At 40.9% G+C, this 21,494-nt stretch overlaps 1 protein-coding gene across 3 annotated transcripts in view; it reads left to right on the plus strand.

Annotated features, from left to right (window-relative positions):
- Positions 1–2,109: 2,109 nt before the first annotated feature.
- Positions 2,110–21,494, plus strand: part of PRIM2 (DNA primase subunit 2) — a 291,161-nt gene continuing 271,776 nt past the window's right edge. The window contains exons 1-5 of one of the 3 annotated variants that reach the window (XM_032806250.2): positions 2,110–2,177; positions 2,685–2,853; positions 4,791–4,894; positions 6,283–6,362; positions 15,348–15,468. In XM_032806250.2, the coding sequence (XP_032662141.1) occupies positions 2,700–2,853; positions 4,791–4,894; positions 6,283–6,362; positions 15,348–15,468 (459 nt within the window). In that variant the 5' untranslated portion in view covers positions 2,110–2,177; positions 2,685–2,699. Of the gene's footprint in view, positions 2,505–2,684; positions 2,854–4,790; positions 4,895–6,282; positions 6,363–15,347; positions 15,469–21,494 lie in introns of all 3 variants that reach the window. The other 2 variants (XM_075063735.1, XM_032806249.2) reach the window with 2 other exon arrangements.

The following is a 21,494-nucleotide window of genomic DNA, read 5'->3' on the forward strand; positions in this document are numbered from 1 at the left end:
GCAAAGAATATGATTAAGGTTATAACCACCAAGAATGCACTTTGATGTAGAAATCCAAGATTAAATTGAGTTTTCCTGACTAGTGATTTAAATCAAATCCACCCTAGTTGTGCCTAAACTACCTCCCAATCCTAGCTTTCAAATACTATTAATATTGTAATTAGTCTGCTGTCTTATTAATGGATACTGTCCCTCCAACCTGTGGTGAGCAGCACGGAAAGGGATCCAGTCAGCGGATGGCACAATGTATTGCAGTTCAACATCTAGCCAGTAGAGGTCTCTCCAATCCCTGGAGTACTTGGCGCGGAGTAATACCCTGAGGTCAGATGAGCCAGTGAGTGTGTGGGAGCAGGAAAAGCAAGGCACTAAGCAGTCAGAGTTGGGACTGGGACTGGAACTGAGACAGGAAATGTAGTTTTGAGTGTTTAAAAGCACTTGTGCCTACGTTACCTACACCTTTACTTTCTCGCAGCTGTTGTAAAATCTTGTTACTCAGAATCTGGGAGTGCTTATGGCAGTGGTCCCCAAACTCTTTACCTCATACCCCCCTCCTACCCTGTCTGTGCTCCCCCCATGGAGGTGGGAGCAGGGCTGTGGCTCCAGGAAGAGGGGATGTGGACAGAGGTAAGGGGGCAGAGGCTGGGCTATAGCTTGAAGTGGAAGCAGACCCTTGGCCAGAGGCCCAGGCATGCAGCAGTGACTGAGCATGGAGCTCCAGGCGCAGGGCTAGTAGCCAGGACCACAGGCATGGGACTAGCGGCTGTGGTTGGGGCCAGAAGCAGAGCTGGGTGGCACTCCCTCCCTGCCCTCTGTGTGGGCTGATCTGCTGCATTCCACTGTTTGTGCGTGCCCTGTGTGGAAAAAGTACTTCCTTTTGTTTGTTTTAAATGTGCTGTCTGTTAATTTCACTGGGTGACTACAGGTTCTTGTGTTATGTAAAGACATAAATAACACAGCCTCATTCATTTTCTCCAAACCAGTTCTGATTTTCTAGACCTCTATCATATACCACCTACTTGCGATCTCTTTTCCAAACTGAATAGTTCCAGTCTTTTTAATCTCTCTTCATACAGAAGCTATTCCATACCCCTAATAATTTTTGTTGTCCTTCTTTGTACCTTTTTCCAATTCTAAAATATCTGTTTAAAGATGGGCAACCAGAACTGCATGCAGCATTCTAGAGGTGGGCAAACAGGATGTCTGGTCATTCTAATTAAGCATGTTAGGAAGAGCTGCCTGTGGAGTTGATTCTCTATGGCTGGGGGAGTTGCCGGACTGCAGCAGTTTTGGTGGCAGGCCGTCAGCCCCACACACTTCCTCTCTTAATATCACAAACCAGAACCTGCAGGGAGGCATGAAGGAGGCATTGCCCGGCCCCCGAGGGTAGGCTCTGGGCTTCCCATCTCCTCCAGGGCTGCTGGGCCTGAACCCCTGGTTTGCTGCTACTCACTCGCCAGAGGGTCTGAGCCCAAGGTGAAAATAAGCCAGTCTGGTTCGGTGTACTGGCAAGAGCCAGTACGCCGTGCCTGACCGCATCGGCTTCTGTGGCTGGGATTAAAAGGGGCTCTGGGCGCCCCGCAGCGGCAGGGAGCTCAAAACCCTTTAAATCTCACCCTCAGCTCCGGCGGCAGGGCTAGTGCATGTATTTAAAAGGTTCGGACCTCCTGCGTGGCAGCTGGAGCCCTGGACCCTTTAATTTGCCCATGAGCCATGCGAGCTCCCAGGTTGATTTAAAGACCCTGAGGCTCCCAGCTACAGCTGGTGCCCCGGGGCCTTTAACTCCTGAGAGGCCCCGACCCTGCCGGTTGAGGCCATGCCCCACAGGACCCAGCACTACCCCTAAGTTCTGCAAATTGCTTTCACCCAGGCTGACCTGAAGCTGCCACCCCGGCCCCCAGCTGTCCCTGCCCCAGGCCTGCGGGAGCTGCTCGTGGGCTGCACGGGCCCCGCGGGAAGCGGCATTAATTGGACCCAACCCCAACCACCCCGCCCCCCAGTCCTGCTCACCCAATCACGCGGTTGGGGCGGAGTCAGGAGTCGCGCGGGTGCCGCTGGCGGGTGGGGTTAGAGGCCGAGTCGGGGGCCCGCTGGCGGAAGTGAGGCGAGCGGGGCGGGGCGGGGCGTGCAGCGCCGCGCGCGGGAAGCCGGCAGGGTCCGAGTGGAGGCCGGGCAGCCGGGTGAGGTTTGCGGGTCGCCTTGTTCCCGGTTCCGGGATGGGCGGCAGGGTCGGGCGCTGCCGCCTCGTGCGCGGCTGTCAAGGAGCCATGACCCAGCACCGCTGCCTCCGCTCCCCGGCAATGCCTGAGTGCGGCCGGCCGGTGTCACGTCCAGTCCCGTCCCGTCCCGTCCCGTTAGTGGGAGGGGCGCGGGCGGCCACCCTCCCGTCCCGGGGTCTCCCAGTCTCATCGGAGGTGGTGATGCGAAAGCCCCAGCAATTGGCGGGAGGGTCCCAGCGCGTCTGTCTGAATCTGCTCACTCCAGGTTTGAAAGTGACTAGGTTTCAGGTTGGTGCTGCTCTTTTTCACTTGGCCCAACAGGCAGTCTAGTCAGTTCCACTGCCTGTAAACTGGGGATGGATCCAGTGAGGTAGCGATGTCATGTCGCCCTCTTTGTTGGGCAAAATGTGGTTATTGCTGCTGATACAGTGACTAACTAATATTTTGTTCAACTTTTTTTTTTTCTAGTTTCACTTAAAGAAAATGGAGTTTTCTAGAGAAAAAAGGTTGAAGGCAAGACTTGCTGGTGATAGACGAGGAGATCTGTATCCTCACAGCCTGCAGTTCTACCTGCAGCCTCCCACTGAAAATATTTCTCTAGCTGAGTTTGAAAATTTTGCCATTGATAGGCTTAAATGTGAGTAACACTATAAATCTATAACCAATTTTTTTGCATTTTGGATAAATGTCATTTCAGGTGATCCATAGTCAATGAGTGATACAATGTTAAGTGTTATGGTGGGATGGAGGCTTATTTTGATGTCTGTTACAAGAGCTAGAAGACTCCCATGTAATGCAACTATATATAAACATGTCATTCTGATGCTAAAACAAAGTGTCATCTATTCTTCCCATGTTTTTTGTCTTCACTTGTACTTCTAGTTTTCTTTCTAGCATATATTTCTATACTAATAATTTGTAATTTCTAGTTGACAAATATAGTTCCTTTCTCCAAAAAAGGTACAACAAAATTTATTTTGAAAGCCTATTTGTGTGTGTTTAAATGCCCCCCAAATTTTGCTTTTTAATTTCATCAACGCTGATTGAGTTTTAAGTACTACAAAACACTGTGTGTGATAAAACACCTAATTAATTCTGAATAGTTGTTAAATTAGTACGTTTGTATCACTTATTGTACAAATGTTTATGAACATTTGTACAAAACAGGTAAAATGCTCTCTCGTTCATGCATGGTTTGACTTTTTTGCATAAAAGAGAAGACGACACACAGTTTAAAGGATAGGATAGGATAAAACATGAATATAGAAAGAATCAGAGGGGAAGGTCCTAGGAAAACAATGATGGTAGTAAATAGTATCACAATATCATAGAATTTTCATAGCTTTTAACATAAAGAAAACAGAGTGATAAATAGCTCTTAACAGTGTGATGTGGTAACAATTTATCACTCTTGCACTGTCACTTTAATTTTAAAATTTTCACTTGTCTGTGCTCATCTGTGGCATTTCAGCCATATTTAGACTGAAAGCTCTTTGGAGTTAGGGACTTTCTATTTGTCCAGAACAGTGGGGGCCTGATTGTAACTGACTGTCTCTGGGTGCTATTGTAACACTGCTGCCATTACTACCATCTGCACAAATACCTAACTGTGTGAACAGGTTTTTTTGTGGATAAACAAGAAGAACATTTGTTCTTCTGTCTGCTTGTTTAAAAATTCTGTTGTCTATTGAGAACAGAACAGTACTGTGGATGCTATGTGACCAATCGTACACCTGAAAAGAGTTGAAGAATGATCACTTTAAAGCTCCCATATTGTGACATTTGTTCATAGCCTTTTGAATACTTGCAGTAGCAAAAACATTGGAAGAAATCAGAATTAGTTCATGATTGATTTGCAAAGAGAAAATAGTACTAATTAATTGGAAAACTAATTTGTACTTAATTTGACTACTGTAGTTAATAATATACTATGGAAATTAGGAATCATTCCATTGATGACAATAGGCTTTGAATCAGACCCGAAAATACTTAACTGTAGCTCTGTATTAGCTTATTCGTTTTAATTTCTTCTAATCAATTCAGGCCAAAGGCTGTAATCCTGAAGGCAAATTTCGTGTTGATCCAAAGCTTGTGGGGATGTGGGAGAAGCAAATCTGAAACACGTTTGGTCTTTTTCAATCTTTAAAAAAGAAAAATTGCTTAGAATATATTTTTTCTTATCAGCATAGATGATAGAACTAACACATTTTACATTTTAATAGATCAGGTCAGCAACCTTCGGCACACGGCCCATCAGGGTAATCTGCTGGCGGGCCGCGAGACATTTTGTTTATGTTGACCATCCCTAGGCATGACCCCCAGCAGCTTCAAGTGGCTGCGGTTAGCTGTTCCTGGCCACTGGGAGCTGCAGGGCTGCCACTTCCCGCAGCTCCCAGTGGCTGTGGTTCGCCGTTCCCTGTGCATGGTCAATGTAAACAAAGTGTCTCACGGCCCGCCAGTGGATTACGCTGATAGACCATGTGCCAAAGGTTGCTGACCCTTGTAATAGATGTTTCTTTTTATACCACAAGTCTTGCTCATGCTGATTTCATTTGTCTCCTCTAATTACTTTAGTGCTCAAAGTAGTTGAGAACCTTGGTGTGAGCTATGTGAAAGGTAGCGATGAGTACAAAAGCAGGCTGGAGCGTGAGATTCGAAAGCTTAAATTTCCATTCAAAGTAAGTATATAATTGAAAAAGGAAAAGCATAACCTTTTTACTATAGATTTTATTTTCCATTTGCTGTCAAAAATAGGGATACACTTGTTGAGTACTGTACTTAGATCATAAATTCTGTAATTTGTACAATTTATATCACTGAATTTTTTTTCTTTGTGCCTATCAAGTACTTTTTTTTTCTTTTTAATTTTCTGTTAACATTTGTAATTTCTATTCTGACCTAATTGGGTCAAAATCTGGAAATTTTGTACTTTCAAAACACCTGTGAAAGTAGGTTGAAAGCTGTTTGAGTGAGGTCTGCAGGATACTCAGTAAGGTTTGGAGTGCTTAATGCATGCTCTGTTTTTAAAATCACCTGGAATGGTAGCAGAAGCATGTAGGGGCATACGAATGTTTAGCATATCTGGCATGTAAATACCTTGCAGTGCCAGCTACAAAAGTGCCATGTGAAAGCCTGTTCTTGCTTTCAGGTGACATTGTAAATAAGAAGTGGGCAGCATTATCTCTCATAAATGTAGACAAACTTGTTTGTCTTAGTGATTGGCCAAATAAGAAGTAGGACTGAGTGGACTTGTAGGCAAAGTTATACACTGCTTTGTTTTTTGAGTGCGGTTATGTAACAAAAAAAAAAGTACATTTGTAAGTTGCACTTTCACGATAAAGAGATTGCATTATGGTACTTGTATGAGGGGAATTGATAAAGACTTTTATTTTGTTTATCACTTTTACAGTGCAAATATTTGTAATGAAAATAATATAAAATGAGCATTGTACACTTTGTATTCTGTGTTGTAAATAAAATCAAATATATTTGAAAATATAGAAAACTTCCAAAAATATAAAATAAATTTTAATTGATATTCTATTGTTTAACAGTGCAATTAAATCTGCTATTAATCACATTTACATTTTTTAATTGTGATTAATTTTTTTGAGTTAATTGCATGAGTTAACTGCAATTAATCGACAGCCCTAATGTTTTCTTATCAGTGCAGAAAAAGCACACAACTGTTTGTGTGTGAGTGCTTCCAAATAATTAACTTTGGTTTGTTGGCACAAATGAGTGTTTTGAAGGAAACTCTCCCAAATTATAATCATTTTAATTCAGAGGAAGTAGTTGGATGAAAAGTTTCCTTGTACTATGAAGTATATTCTTAGTTGCCATGTTCAGTTAACAGTAGGATTTTGTCCATTTGTCTTCTGATAACTCTTGCAGCACTTACTGAGTTTGTCAGAACTGTAGAAAGAATTTAATCTACTTTACATGTTTTACAGTCATATGACCGAAAGGTTGTGGATCTTCATATTTAATTTTGGATTTATTTCTCAACTTCAGTTTTCTTTTACTACCATAATTCAGTACATATTTTCTCTTATGAAAACTGTAGGCTTTGGTTGAGGATGATTATGATGCAAGGAGGAAAGATCATATCTCTCATTTCATACTGCGCCTTGCTTACTGCCAGTCGTAAGTATTTTTTAAGCAAATATATAGTCTTTTTATTATTTAAAGTATATGGTTAAACCTTTGGCACCTAAAAGCTGGTAATGTGGTACTAAATATGGAGACAACTTTTCTTTGTTTCAGGTATAAGCCTTTTCCCAATTTAGAAGCTTAGTCAGGAAGAGAATTCATATGTGGAGAAACATGACACAATAAAAAAACTGAAATATATTTTTATACTTAAAATTAGGTATGAATACATTTATTTTGATATTTAAATAATGCACTCCCCACATAGTAATTGGACAGTAATACACATAGTTGTTTTTTTTTTTTTTTTTTTATTTACAAAGGCACTCAGCATTGATTTAACTTAGTTCCCATTGACATAAATAGGAATAGATTTAGCTTGGCACTGAGCACTTTTGACTTCTGACCCTCAGTAATTGACAAGTCGGTCTAAAAAGATTACCGCTTTAGATCACTGCCTTATACATGGCCCCAGTCATCTCTTTAAGCATAGCGTGGAATTTTAAAAAGGTGCTGTCAAGGGTTTTCCCCCACTTTGAACTTTAGTGTCCAAAAAGTGGGGACCTGCATGGACCCTTCTAAGCTTAATTTCTAGCTTTGATCTGATAACGCTGCCACCAGCCAAAAACGTAGTGTTTGGCACACTTCCTGTTCCCCCAAAGCCTTCCCTGGGGAACCGAAGACTCAAACCCCTTGGATCTGAACACAAGGAGAAATTAGCCTTCCCCGTCTTTTCCGCCCCCAGACTTTCCCCTCCCTGGGTTACCTTGAAAGGCTGCACTGATCCAAACTCCTTGGATCTTAAAACAAAGAAGAATTACCCTTCCCCCACTCCTTTCCCCCCACCAATCCCTGGTGAGTTCAGACCCAATCCCTTTGGGTCTTAAAACAAGGAAAAAAATCAATCAGGTTCTTAAAGAGAGAAAACTTTTACTTTTTCTTTCTTTAATTAAAAGCTATCTCTGTAAAATCAGGATGGAAAATACTTACAGGGTTCTCAGATTCATATAGCCTAGAGAGACTCCCCCCCCACCCCAGCCTGAGATTCAAAGTTACAGCAAACGGAGGTAAAAATCCTTCCAGCAAAAAGGAAAAGCATTCACAAGTTGAAAGAAATCAAACATAAGACTAATCTGACTTGCCTAGCTACTTACAAGTTTGAAACATGAAAGACTGATTCAGAAGGTTTTGGAGAATCTAGTTGTACGTCTGGTCCCTCTTTTCCCAAGAGCGAACAACGAACAAAACAAACAACACAAACGAAGACTTCCCTCCACCGAGATTTGAAAGTATCTTGTCCCCCCATTGGTCCTCTGGTCAGGTGTCAGCCAGGTTTACTGAGCTTCTTAACCCTTTACAGGTAAAAGAGACATTAACCCTTAACTATCTGTTTGACAGGTGCCTAAGTGGGATAGGGGCCCAACTTCCATTGAGTTTCAATTGGAGTTGGTTGCTGAACTCTTTTAAGCAGCTTTGTAAATCTCACAATAAGTACATGCATGGGTTTAATACTGTGATCAAAAGGTAGAAAGTTTTGCCTTTCTACATGTATGTCTGTGGACAATCAGGAAAAAGTATCCCAGGTGTTGCAGTGGACATGTGAAAAACAGTCTTCCAGGTATCCAGATCCCAAAACATGCAAGTTTTTACAAATCAGTATGATTTCTTGAATTGTACCCAGAAGGTAATAGAAAGCAAATGCAGTCTTTGCAATTCTGTTGTAACATGTTCCTTAAGGTCAACGCCAATAAATCAGCTATGTTCCATACATCCTATACCTTCGAAGTTTTCTCCATAATCACCCCAAGTAGAAGCGTTGCAGTAAAGGAATCTCATACTCTCAAAGGTATACAGGACCGGCCCTGTGCTGCCGGCTGCTGTGGCAGTGCCCTGACCCAGGGTCAGAGCGCCCCCGCGTCAGCCGGCAGCCTGGGGTTTCCCTGGGCCAGGGGACACCCTGGGCTGCCGGCTGCCGCGGCGGCGCCCTGGGCCAGGGGACACCCTGGGCTGCCGGCTGCCGCCGGCAGCTCAGACTCCCTCTGTGTCCCAGCAGCAGCGACTGCTCAACCATTTAAAAAAAAATTTGAGTGCTTTTTGGCGCCCCCAAATCTCAGCACCCTATGCAACCGCCTAGTCTGCCTAAATGGTTACACCGGCCCTGAAGGTATGAGTAACTCCTGTGAGGTCCAGTGGCAGTGGTTGCAATTGTGTAGCCAAACAGATACGGAGGGGTAGGAGAGAGGAGCTTCTGGTTATAAATGGTCAGTTCCTGAGAGCAGTCAGTGATGCAGATGGACTCCCAGAAAAAACATCTCCTTGACAGGAGGCTATGAAACTACCCAGTAATATACATACAGCCTGGCCTGACATCTTAGATTCCTTCACTTCACTACCAGATTTACTTCTGTCTTACCTTAAGTTTCAACCATGCCTGTATCCTGATCTCTACATTCAAAGCAGAGACTACACGATTTGGGTGTAACTAAGGGCACGTCTGCCTGGTGTGGCAGTGTGCACCAGTGGGATGTGAATTCTAATGTGCACCAATGTATTGTATTCTAATTGGCCTGTGTAGATCCTATTTTAGTGCACACCCGCAGGGTCTGCATGGGTCAGCTGCATTAATTCTAATGTGCATTCCCCTTGGTGTGCGAACCACACTATGTAAACAAGCCCTTAAAAGCAAAATCTGAATGACACTGTAGCCCAAACTTCATTGCTTTTCCCACTAGCATCACTACATAATGACCAAAAGGAGTGACATAATAGCAGCTTGCACAAGAGACTTTTAGGGCAGATGAGTAATTGTCAGCATTGCCGTTTGGGATCTCTGAGAGTCAAAAATACTGCCAACCAAATGCAATCCTGTCTTCAGTCATGGTCTGCAGGTCTCATAGTTTCTTAAAATCAGCAAATAATTAGTTTTTAGTGGTCCCTGTGAATTGATACTCAGTCTCCAGTTAATTAAATGTTACTTGTATTTTAAAAATGCATAGATTGCAGGAGATTTTCATTAGTATAGTATCAATTGTTTTAATGTGTGTAGACATATACACTTCATTGTTTCATAAACTCCATTAGTGATTCCAACCAGCAACGTACATAGTCAGAACTTTGTTTTAAGAATTATATTATCTACTTAAGATGGCAACATATTTTTTTCTTAAGGGACACTGTTAACTTGTAAATCAGACTAAACAGTTCATAAACTGGATGTTTTTTTCCTAAAAGATATATTCAAAAAGTTATTTGGGGGAAGTTCTTTGGCTTGTGTTCTACCAGAGATCAGACTAGATGGTCACAATGGCCTCTTCTGGTCTTGGAATCTATGAATATGAGGAGAACCTCCTTCAGTTACAATTTAGATTTAGGATTATTAAATTAAAAAGCTAATGAAAATATTTATATTGGGTTTTTATGCATTTTATGCCATTTTGTGTACTGTGAATTTTATTTTTTCATTAAGTTAGTTTCTCCCTTGCTGAAAAGCCCCTCATATTTAAAAAGGCAAAATATGTTAGAAAAAATATGTTGAGATTTTTTTAAATCTGAAACTGGATGCTTTTTGAAATAAGATGGAAATTTGAGGGGCATCATCAACTTCCGATTTCTTCGTTTTATAAAGAAGTTTGGCATTGTGGGATGCAGTGTTATGTAGTGGATAGAGCACTGGATTCAGGCTTGGGAGACCTGACTTCTATTCGGAGCTCAGTCACTGACCTGCTAGGTGACCTTGTGAAAGTCATTTCACCTCCTTGTCCCTCAATTTTACCTTCTGTAAAATGGAGATGAGTCTTTGTAAAATGCTTTGAGATCTAGTAATGAAAAATGCTATGTAAAAGCTAGGTAATGGAATTGTTTCAGGAAAAAAACATGCATGTTGCAGTATTCTGTAACTTCATGAGGGTGACACACCTTCACACACGCTGTTCTGAGCTAAATGCTAACAGTATGGTATTGCTGTGGAAAAGTTTGTTAGCCAGTGTCCATCCTATGTAAATTCTGTTTCTTCCTTTGAGAAGATATAATTAATGGTTAATAGTGAAAGAGAAAAAATAGAGAAGCTGGGTGAGGTAATATATTTTATTGGACCAGCTTCTGTTGTGGGGAGAGACAAGCTTTCAAGTTTACACAGAGCTGTTTTTCTGTTCTCCCAGAAGTTGATCCAATAAAAGATATTACCTTACCCACCTTGTCTCTCTAATATCCTGGGACCAACGCTGCATGCAAAAAGGAAAAATAAACATCTTAAATTTGTAATGGTTCTTGAATGGAAAGATGCTGAACTCGTACACAAACTGTACAGGGTTGAATCATAGAATACCAGGGTTAGAAGGGACCTCAGGAGGTCATCTAGTCCAACCCCCTGCTCAAAAGCAGAATGAATCCGCAGACAGATTTTTGCCCCAGATCCCTAAATGATCCCCACAAGGATTGAACTCACAACTCTGGGTTTATCAGGCCAGTGCTCAGACCACTGAGCTATCCTGAAATGCAGCCTTGTTTGAGAGGAAAGTTGCTATGTACTGATATATAAGAACAGGAAGTGAATAGTACAAGGAAAACTGTTTGAATTAAATGTTATCAGGCAGAGAAGCAAAGCTTGGCACAGATCAATGATTATATAGTTGCTGTTTATTTAGTGCTAAATTTGGAGTCCATGTTACAGAAAAAGTTTATAAGTAGGTTGGATCACAAATTTTGTGCAGAATTAATTAGTTTAATTGTCTGCAAGGAGAATGTGTTTATAGCTAAAATACTTGTGGGGGTAGACGGTGGTGTGTGCTTGCTTTTTCTTTAGTGGTTCAACAGTGCCACCCAGAGGCAAAAATGTGCATTTTTCATTTTTTCTGTCTCTGGTTCATTGCTAAATTATTTGGATTGAATATCACTTTTTTGTATTTGTTTCTCTGCTGGGCTTCAGTTGTTGTACATATTTGGAATGAACATAAAACTTTATTTGTGAGTACTAATACCACCATCCTCTCTCTCAGGCCTGTAGGCTGCGTATCATCTTTGACTTTCTCTCTAGCTCCTTTCCTCCAGTCTGTGCCTAAATCTTGCTGATTCTTCCTGCATAATGTCAAAGATACAGTCTTCCTTATCTATCTATACATCTAAAATTCTCATCCAGGCTCTCATCTCATCGTTTTACTAGTGCAACATGCTCTCTTCTGGCCTTGACAGATGCACTCTTGCCCCACTTATATTAATTGAAAACACTGCAGCAACAATAATTTTTCTAGCTTGTCATCTTGACCATGTTACCCCTCTTGTATTCCTCCACAGGACCCCTTTCTTCATTGCATCAGATCAGAATTTACTTTCAAGGCCTTTTATAGTGTATTTCCATGCTACCTGTCGTCTTTCCTGTTCTATTAAAATGTTGACTCCTGACTCCATTCTGCCAGTGATGCCATCCTTCATCGCCCACTAGTTAAATTTTCAAACAGGCACCTTTGTGGTTTTTTTTTATGATGCTTCTCACATGTGGTGGAAGCTCTCTGTAAACATCAGCAAAGCCATCTCCACTGTGCTGCTTCAAGTTCTTCCTTAAGTTTCCTTTGCTGGGAGGAAAACAAACTCTTGGCAAGGGTTGTGCAGCTGGTGTGCTGAGAGCAGTATTGTATCAGTTATTTGTGTTTCCTCATCTGACTATATCCATGGTTTGTCCTTTGTCTTATGCTCTTAAGTATAAGCTCTTTGGGAGCAGGGACCATCTTTGTTCTGTTTGTAGAGTAACTAGCACACTGGGATTCTGGTCTCTGATTGGGGTTCCTAGGCACTGTCTCAGTACAAACAAAAAATTATCTTCTTCCATGACTAGCTTCTGATATTTAATTATGAACTTTGAGCCACTGATGACACTCTAGCCTTAATGTTTACAAAATTACTTCACTTGTAATTGTTTTATACATTTAAGAAACATTTACAAGGAAGCATTATAGAACTTTGAATGGACTGAGTTCTAATGTATGGGTTCAGAACAAATGCTTCTTTTTTTTTCAAATACAGTTTCTGTCAATTGGGAGGATATTCTAAAAACTTTCCTAATTTGAAAGAGACTGTTCCATTCTCACTAAGAATTAATGTAGGGACTCTGGTGAGTTGGTTAAATTATGTAGTATTCCCATACAGAAAACTTAAACTGCTTTTTTCACTCTGCTTTTTAGAATTTAAAAGTTAACTCCTCATCTGCATGTTTTGTTCCTCTGTTCCCTTCCTAAACCATCATTGCTTCTTAAACTGCCTGCAACTCCCATATTTTCAGTTGTATTTTGAACAATCATTGGGCACTCTTTAACGCTCATCATGTTTGTTAGTTACATGTTCATAGTTTTTGATTGACATGGAGTTGATGTTGCTTTTCAAAAGTACTTTCAATGTAATTTTATAGGTGTATGCAAGGGCACTTGTAAATTATTGTCACAGATCCACAGGATCTTCGCTGTGCCTCCAGCTTCGGAACAGTTGCTAGGAGGAACCCCTAGAGTAGTGATTCTCAATCTTTCCAGACTACTGTACCCCTTTAGGTGTCTGATTTGTCTTGTGTACCCCCCAGTTTCACCTCACTTAAAAACTACTTGCGTACAAAATCAGACATAAAAATACAGAAGTGTCACAGCGCACTATTACTGAAAAATTGCATACTATCTCATTTTTACCATATAATTATAAAATCACTTGGAATATAAATATTGTATCTACATTTCAGTGTATAGAAAGCAATATAAATAAATTGTCTGTATGACATTTTAGTTTGCACTGACTTCGCTGGTGCTTTTTATGTAGTTTATTGTAAAACTAGGCAAATATCTAGATGAGTTGATGTAACCCCTAGAAGACCTCTGAGTACTTCTAGGGGTACATGTACCTCTGGTTGAGAATCTCTATCCTAGATATCTCACTGTTCCTCCAGGGTAAGACATGTGGCTTAACCATTTCCTTATTCTGGGCCTTCAGCACCCCTCCTTCACATTGTGAACTCTGTTCAGGGAGTCCAGCTGAAACAGATTCCTGATGGAGACTTGTTTGCTCTTCAGGGATTAATGCACCTCACCAACCAGGTGCAGTGACAATCGCATAGTGTTGTCAAACAGTAGGATTTATTCATTAACTAGAAACAAATAAGCATAGGAAATCCCTTAGGATAGTATGGAGAACTGAAGGCTGAAGCATAGTCCATTCTGGGGAGCCCAGAGCCCAGCCAGGCTATAGAGTGAGTGAGTGTGTGTGTGTGTGTGTAATAATATATTTGGAGTTTGCGGAGACTGTTGTCCACCTAGAGGAATCTGAAGAAGTGAGTGCATTTCAAAAAGGAGCCTTTAAAATATTTTCTCTGCAAAAGTTAAATTATTTTTTCTAAACAAATTACCTTAGAAATGCACATGTTGTTGTCTGAAGATTTACATAAGAATGGGCATACTGGGTCAGGTCAAAGGTCCATCCTGCCCAGTATCCTGTCTTTCAACAGTGATCAATGCCAGGTGCCCTAGAGGGAATGAATAGAACAAGTAATCAAGTGATCCATAACCTGCTGCCCATTCCCAGCTTGTGGCAAACAGAGGCTAGGACACCATCCCGGCTAATAGCCATTGATGGATCTATCCTCCATGCATTTATCTAGTTCTTGTTTTAATTCTGTTATGGTCTTGGCCTTCACAACATCCTCTGGCAAAGAGTTCCACAGGTTGATTGTGCATTGTTTAAAGAAATACTTCCTTTTGTCTTTTTTAAACCTGCTGCCTATTAACTTCATTTGGTGACCCCTTGTTCTTGTGTTATGTGAAGGGGTAAGTAACACTTCCTTATTTACTCTTTCTCCATATCAGTCATGATTTTATAGACCTCTGTCATATCCCCCCTTGGTCATCTCTCTTCCAAGCTGAAAAGTCCCAATCTTATTGATTTCTCCTCATACGGAAGCTGTTCCATACCCCTAATCATTTTTTTGTTGCCCTTTTCTGAACCTTTTCCAATTCCAGTATATCTTTTTTGAGACGGGTTGACCACATCTGCATGCAGTATTCAAGATGTGGGTGTACCATGGATTTATATAGAAGCAATGTGATTTTTACTATCTTATTATCTATCCCTTTCTTAATGATTCTCAACATTCTGTTAGCTTTTTTGACTGCTGGTGCACATTGAGTGGATGTTTACAGAGAACTATCCACAATGACTCCAAGATTTTTCTTGAGTGATAACAGCTAATTTAGATCCCATCATTTTGTATGTAGTTTGTATGTATAGGGATTATATTTTCCAATGTGCTTACTTTGCGTTTATACATTGAATTTCATCTGCTATTTTGTTGCCCAGTCACCCAGTTTTGTGAGATCCTTTGTAGCTCTTTGCAGTCTGCTTGGACTTCCAGCTCTCTGAGTAGTTTGCAACCTCACTGTTTACCCCTTTTTCCAAAATCATTTCTGAATATGTTGAATAATACTAGTCCCAGTACAAACACCTGTGGGACACCACTATGTACCTCTCTCCATTCTAAAAATGACATTTATTCCTGCCTCAACCCCCTTGAGCCAGATACTGAGTCCCTGAAGACCTTCCCTCTATCTTATGGCATTACTTTGCTTAAGAGCCTTTGGTGAGGGATCTTGTCAAAGGCTTTCTGAATAATGTAGTACACTATATTCACTGGATACCCTTGTCCACATGCTAATGTTGTCTAATTTGGAGTCTGAATGAGATCTTTTGACCATTAAAGCCAAGGGGGTTTTAGTTCTGCTGAAATAACAAATCTCTATAATGTACGTAGTTAATCTGTTATTTCAAAACCATAGATAACCCCCTTTCCCTGTAGAATAAAAACCTATTTGACACTTGCAGAACATTGTTTATAGAGGGTGAGGCTGAATGTATTTTGCATAATAAATATCACATTGATGTCCCTGTCTATATTTAGTCTTAAACATAGTGCATAGTTGTATCTAATTTTTTTTTTTTTTTTTTTTTTACCTGCAGTGAGGATCTCAGACGATGGTTCATTCAACAAGAAATGGACCTTTTTCGATATCGGTTTAACGAGCTAACTGGTGATTTGGTCGAGAAATTCCTCAAATATGTTAATTTGTCATATGGAGCTGTAAGTACATTGTTTTGTAGTTTTTTGGTTGTTCTGCAATGTATCTTACTCTCACATTTTCTTGAACTTTTTCATTGATGTTTAAATGTTCTATTGTAAAAGTTTTATAAACTCTCATAAAGGAAAGAAAAGTTCTCAGAACATCTGAAACTATTGAGTATGTGCCATAAAATGACAATTCTTTATGCATTGTATTGTAGTTTTGTGCTTAACTGGATCAAAAATGGAATATCACTTTAAATCTCATCTGTAACAAAGGTTATAATACTGTTATTGAGAGAACATTGTTCACAAAGTACTTTTAGGAGGAAAGTAGTGGTATAGTTATGCAACTAGAGCTTTGGAAGGTTGGCTGTAGTCTCCAAATGGGACTTGTGTATATACCGCTCAGTTGTCCTTCAGTGGAGATCTTGCTTATACCAGGCTGTTTCTTTTTCTGTAAATGTGCATCAGAAATGCTGAATCATAGACTGAGAATATTAAAGAGAAACTGTTTATAAAAATCAATGCATTTTTAGGGACCACAATGAGAGTAAATTTTTGGGAGCTGACTTGATCATTTGATCCTAACACAGGACAGACTATTGGCTGGAATTGGTGAATATTCTTTGAGAGTATGGAATTTTGTCTCTTCATAAGTATGTTGGTAGAGCATATTCCAGCCTGCTGCTGAGACAACAGAGCCAGTTGTTTCTGAGCTGTCTGTTTCTTTCTGTAGTATCCAAGATACAGTCTGTGTGCTCTGGAGACTTGTATGGTGTACTATTCAATGAATTCAGAAATTGAGAAGATCATGAAAAGATTCAAAATGTAACTGTGTTCACAGTATTTAAAAGATAACTAATGGGATATTTATTGCAGCTGTGGAAATGAGGGAGCTACAGGCCTATGTAGAATAGAACTTATTCCATAGCTGGACCATCTATTCCAGGGATCGGCAACCTTTGGCATGTGGCCCATCAGGGAAATCTGCTGGCGGGTCTGGACGGTTTGTTTACCTGCAGCGTCCGCAGGTTCAGCTAATCGCAGCTCCCAATGGCCACGGTTTGCCATTCCAGGCCAATGGGGGCTGCAGGAAGCAGTGGCCAGCACATTCCTCGGCCCCTGCTGCTTCCTGGAGCCCCCATTGGCCTGGAGCAGTGAACGGCGGCTAGTGGGAGCTGTTATTGGCCGAAGCTGCCGACACTGCAGGTAAACAAACCGTTCCGGCCCGCCAGTGTATTTCCCTGATGGGCCATGTGCCAAAGGTTGCCTATCCCTCATTTATTCCATGATTATGGTTACAGGAAGAAGGAATTCTGGGATTTAATGTGAACACACGTGGTATGTGTATTCTATTATATATTTGACACGTCAGTGAGTGCAACTGGTTTATCCTTGTTCAAAGGCCTTGGCAGGCAAATGAGTTGAAACTATGTAAAATATAACAGCCCTGACCTGAGAAGAGGGTCACTCATTCCATCTAAGAACTGGCAGGCATGAAACTATGTCCAGCAGAATTGGTCTCTGTGGGAGAACCTGAAGTAATTCAGATCTATCTGAGACTCCATGTGGAAGATGGTGACCACCAGGAAAGCTAAATTTGCTTTTAAGCTATTTTAAAAATGTGTTTTCTTTAATGCTTTTGTTCTGAAGAAATAGTACTTTTCTTTATAAAAGCTAGTTGGTCACTGGTTAACCCTGTCATTTCCCCTGAGAGAGCAGAACTGCGGGTGCTCAGCTGAAGTCACAGATGCTGAGGTGATTACAGTAAATTGGTTGGGACTACAGCCTGAGACCCTGGTCCAGAGGGAGAGAATCACAGGATTCTGCCTTGAGAAAGGTGACATCTGGTGGCCTGAAACCCAAGCGGAGTGCTCTCAAGGAGACCATGAAGGGGTCAGAGATGCAGTTAAACTAGGAACTATGACAAAACCATTTATTATTATTATTATTGTACTTCCTGAGTATTCCCCCCTCCCCCAGGGGGGTGGGAGGATGGGGGAATATTCGAAAAAGCGCCGAAAGTTACAGTTAGATGAAAATTAATAATGTTTGTCATTACGTCTACGGTTAACTAGCATCTCTGACACCCGTCCTCTATGGTCCCTTGAGAGCACCGCTTGGGTTCAGCACCAGTTTCACCTTTCTCAAGCGCATTCAGTGTGCATCTCTCACTCTGGACCCATGGGTCTAGGCTGTAGTCCCACCAATTTTGTAAATTTATTTACCTCACAATTTGTGACTTCAGCTGAGACCCGCAGTTCTGCTCTCAGGGGAATGACAGGGTTAAACAGTGGACCTAGTTTTATAAGAAAATACTATTTCTTCAGAACAAAAGCATTAAGAAAAACACCATTTTTAAATAGCTTAAAAGCAAATTTAGCTTTCCTGGTGGTCACCATTCTCCACATGGAGTCAGATAGAATTGAATCTATAGTTCCACAGAGAAATTCTGCTGGTAGTTTCATGCTGCGCAGTTTTAAGATGGAATGAGTGACCTTTTCTCACGGTAGGGCTGTTAAATTTATATCAATAGTTCAACTCATTTGCCTGCAAGGCCTTTGAACAAAGGATAAACCAGTTGCACTCACTGACGGTCTCAATATATAAGATACAATACACGTGTGTTCACATTAAATCCAGAATTCCTTCTTCTCTGTACCATAAATCATGGAATAAAATGAGGATAATGGCACACGCTTTGCCACATACGATGGCCCTATCAGGGAATACTGGCGGCCGAGAACGGTTTGTGTTACCTGCAGTGGTCGGCTAGAGCTTCGCCAATATACAGGCTCCATAGACGCGCTTACAGCTGCTCAACAGCCAATGGGGCTCTCAGGAGCAAAGGGCTGGAGAATGTGCTGGCCAGCTTCTGCAGCCTATTGGCTGGAATGGCAACCGTGGCCATTGAGCTGCGATTAGCTAACCTGCGAGCTGCAGGTAACAAAACCGTCAGCAACCCCGCCAGCAATTTCCCTGATGGGCCCATGCAAAGGTTGCGATCCCTGGAATAGATGGTCCTCTTGGAATAAGTTTATTCATCATAGGCCTGTAGCTCCCTCATTTCCACAGCTGGCAATAAATATCATTAGTTATTTTAAATACTGTAAAACACAGTACATTTTGAATCTTTCATGATCTTCTCAATTTCTGAATTCATTGAATAGTAAACCATACAAGTTCCAGAGCAACAGACTGTATCTGGATACTACAGAAAAGAACAGACAGCTCAGAAACACTGCTCTGTTGTCTCAGAGCAGGCGGGAATATCTGCTACCAACAAACTTATGAAGAGACAAAATTCATACTCTCAAAGAATATTCAATCCAGCCAATAGTCGTCCTGTTTAGGATCAAATGATCAAGTCAGCTCCCAAAAATTTACTCTCATCGTGGTCCTAAAAATGCATTGATTTTATAAACAGTTTTTTTAATATTCTCAGTCTATGATTCAGCATTTTGATGCACATTACAGAAAAGAAACAGGCTGGTATAAGGCAAGATCTCCACGGAAGGACAATGAGCGGTATAATAACAAGTCCATTTGGAGACTAGCACACCTTCCAAAGCTCTAGTTGCATAACTATAACACTTTTCCTCTAAATATCTTTGTGAACAATGTTTCTCATCAATAAGTATTATAACTTGTTACAGATGAGATTTAAAGTGATATTCCATTTTTGTCCGTTAAGCGACAAATAACAAATAACAATGCATAAAAGATGTCATTATGGCACATACACTCAATAGTTTCAGATGTTGAGAACTTTATTCTTTTCCTTATGAGAGTTTATAGATAAAACTTTTAACAATAGGACATTAGAAAGCATCAGTGAAAGTGTCAGAAAACTGTGAGAGAGGATGATACAGTTTGCCAGAAAACCAAAACTACAAACAATCGTACTTACACATGGGGGCTCCATACGCAAAATTAACCACAATCACTGAGAGAGGGACGGTTTCTCGACCAGGATATACAGTAGTCTGTTTTGATTAAACCGATTTATCGAAAAAGGTCATTTCTTGTTTTTGAATGACCATCGTCTAGAGATCCTCACTGCAAGAGTAGAGAAAAAAAAAAAGAAAGGATTAGGATACAGACTATAGCACTATGTAAGAACTAAAATATGAGACAGGACATCAATGTGATATTATTAAATGCAAAATACATTCAGGCCTAGAGGCTCCTTCATCTTCGGAACCACATAGTTTCTGAGAGTGTCAAAATAGGGTTTTTATTCTTACAGGGACGCAAAGGGGGGGTTATTATGGTTCTTTGACATATAACAAGATTAACTACTGTACATTAAGAGATTTGTATTTACAGCAGAACTAAAACGGCCCTTGGCTTTAAATGGTAAACAAAGATCTCAATTCAAGAATCGCAATTAAGCAAAACATAGAGGTGGAAAGTGTTACCCCAGACTGAATACTAGTGTAGCATGTACATTTGTCAAGAAAGCCCTTGGACAAGACTCTCCCTCACAAGCTCTTAAGCAAAGTATTGACTGCCATAAGAATGAGGGAAGGCTTCAGGTCAGATATCTGGCTCAAAGGGGGTGTGAGGCAGGATAGAGGAATGCTCAGCATTTTAGGATGGAAGAGAGGTACACTAGTAGGTTCCACAGGTGTTGTATCGGGACTATATTATTCAATAGGCCAATTCAGAATGATTTTGAAAAAAGGGGGTAAGACAGTGAGGTTGAACAAAACTACTCAACAGCAGGTGAAGTCCACAGCAGACGGTGCGCAAAGAGCCTCAAAAGGATCTCACAAAAACTGGGTGCTGGGCAACAAAAATAGGCATGAAGAAGTTCCAATGTTGTGATAACGCAGGCACATTGAATTAATCCTATCAATATGGACATCAAGAATGCTGATCTAAACATAAAACCTAGACTTTTAGATAATGATTTTATTGCTATACGTCAATGCAAAAATTTTGGGAGTCATTGTGCATAGTTCTCTGTAAAGCATCAGTAAGTGCAGACGAGCAGTCAAAAAAGCTACCAGAATGTTGAGAATCCTTAGAAAAGGGAAGATAATAAGATAGTAAAAATAATTGCTTCTATATAAATCCATGGTACAACCCACATTTGAATACTGCATAGCAGATGGGTCAAGCTCGTCTCAAAAAGATATCTGGGAATGGAAAAGGATCAGAAAAGGGCAACCAAAAAATAGATTAGGGGTGAACAGCTTCGTATGAGGAGAAATCATAAGTTGGGACTTTTCAGCTTGAAGAGAAGATGACCAAAGGGGGGTATATGACAGAGTCTAATAAAATCACGATACTGATTGGAGAAAGAGTAATAAGGGAAGTGATTATACCCCTATCACTAACAGCAAGAACAAGGGGTCACACAAATGAATTAATAGGCAGCAGTGTTTAAAAAAAATAGAGACAAAAGGAAGTATTCTTTTAAACAATGCACATCCACCTGTGGAATCTCTTGCCAGAGAGTGTTGTGAAGCGCTAAACAAACAGATTAAAACAAGAACTAGATAAACATGCAATGGAGATAGATCCATAGGAAGTATTAGCGGGATGGTGTCTAGCCTCTGTTTGCCCCATAGCTGGGAATGGGCAGCAGGTTATGGATCACTTGATTACTGTTGTTCTATTCAGTCCTCGAGGGCACTGGCATTTGATCACTGTTCGAACACACAGGATACTGGGCCAGGATGGACCATTGACCTGACGCAGTCATGCCCATCTTATTAAATCTTCAGACAACAAATGTGCATTTCTAGGTAATTTGTTTAGAAAAAATCATATCTCTTTCAGAGAAATATTTTAAAAAGGTCTTTTTGAATAGCACTCACTTCTTCAGATTCCTCTAGGTGGAACAGATGTTCGTCACCATAACCCAAATCATAGTTAGTTTATCACCAGCGGTACAACACACCACAGTGATGCTCATCTCTTACAAGGCCTGGGGGCTCTGGGTCGCCCAGAAGGACTGAGGACCTGTGCGTCAAGCTCCTTCAGTCTCTATATCTAAGGGATGTTCTATGCTTATTTGTTTCTAGTTAAATGAA

The sequence above is a fragment of the Chelonoidis abingdonii genome, chromosome 3 (genome assembly GCF_003597395.2).
Source record: "Chelonoidis abingdonii isolate Lonesome George chromosome 3, CheloAbing_2.0, whole genome shotgun sequence".
NCBI lineage: Eukaryota > Metazoa > Chordata > Testudines > Testudinidae > Chelonoidis > Chelonoidis abingdonii.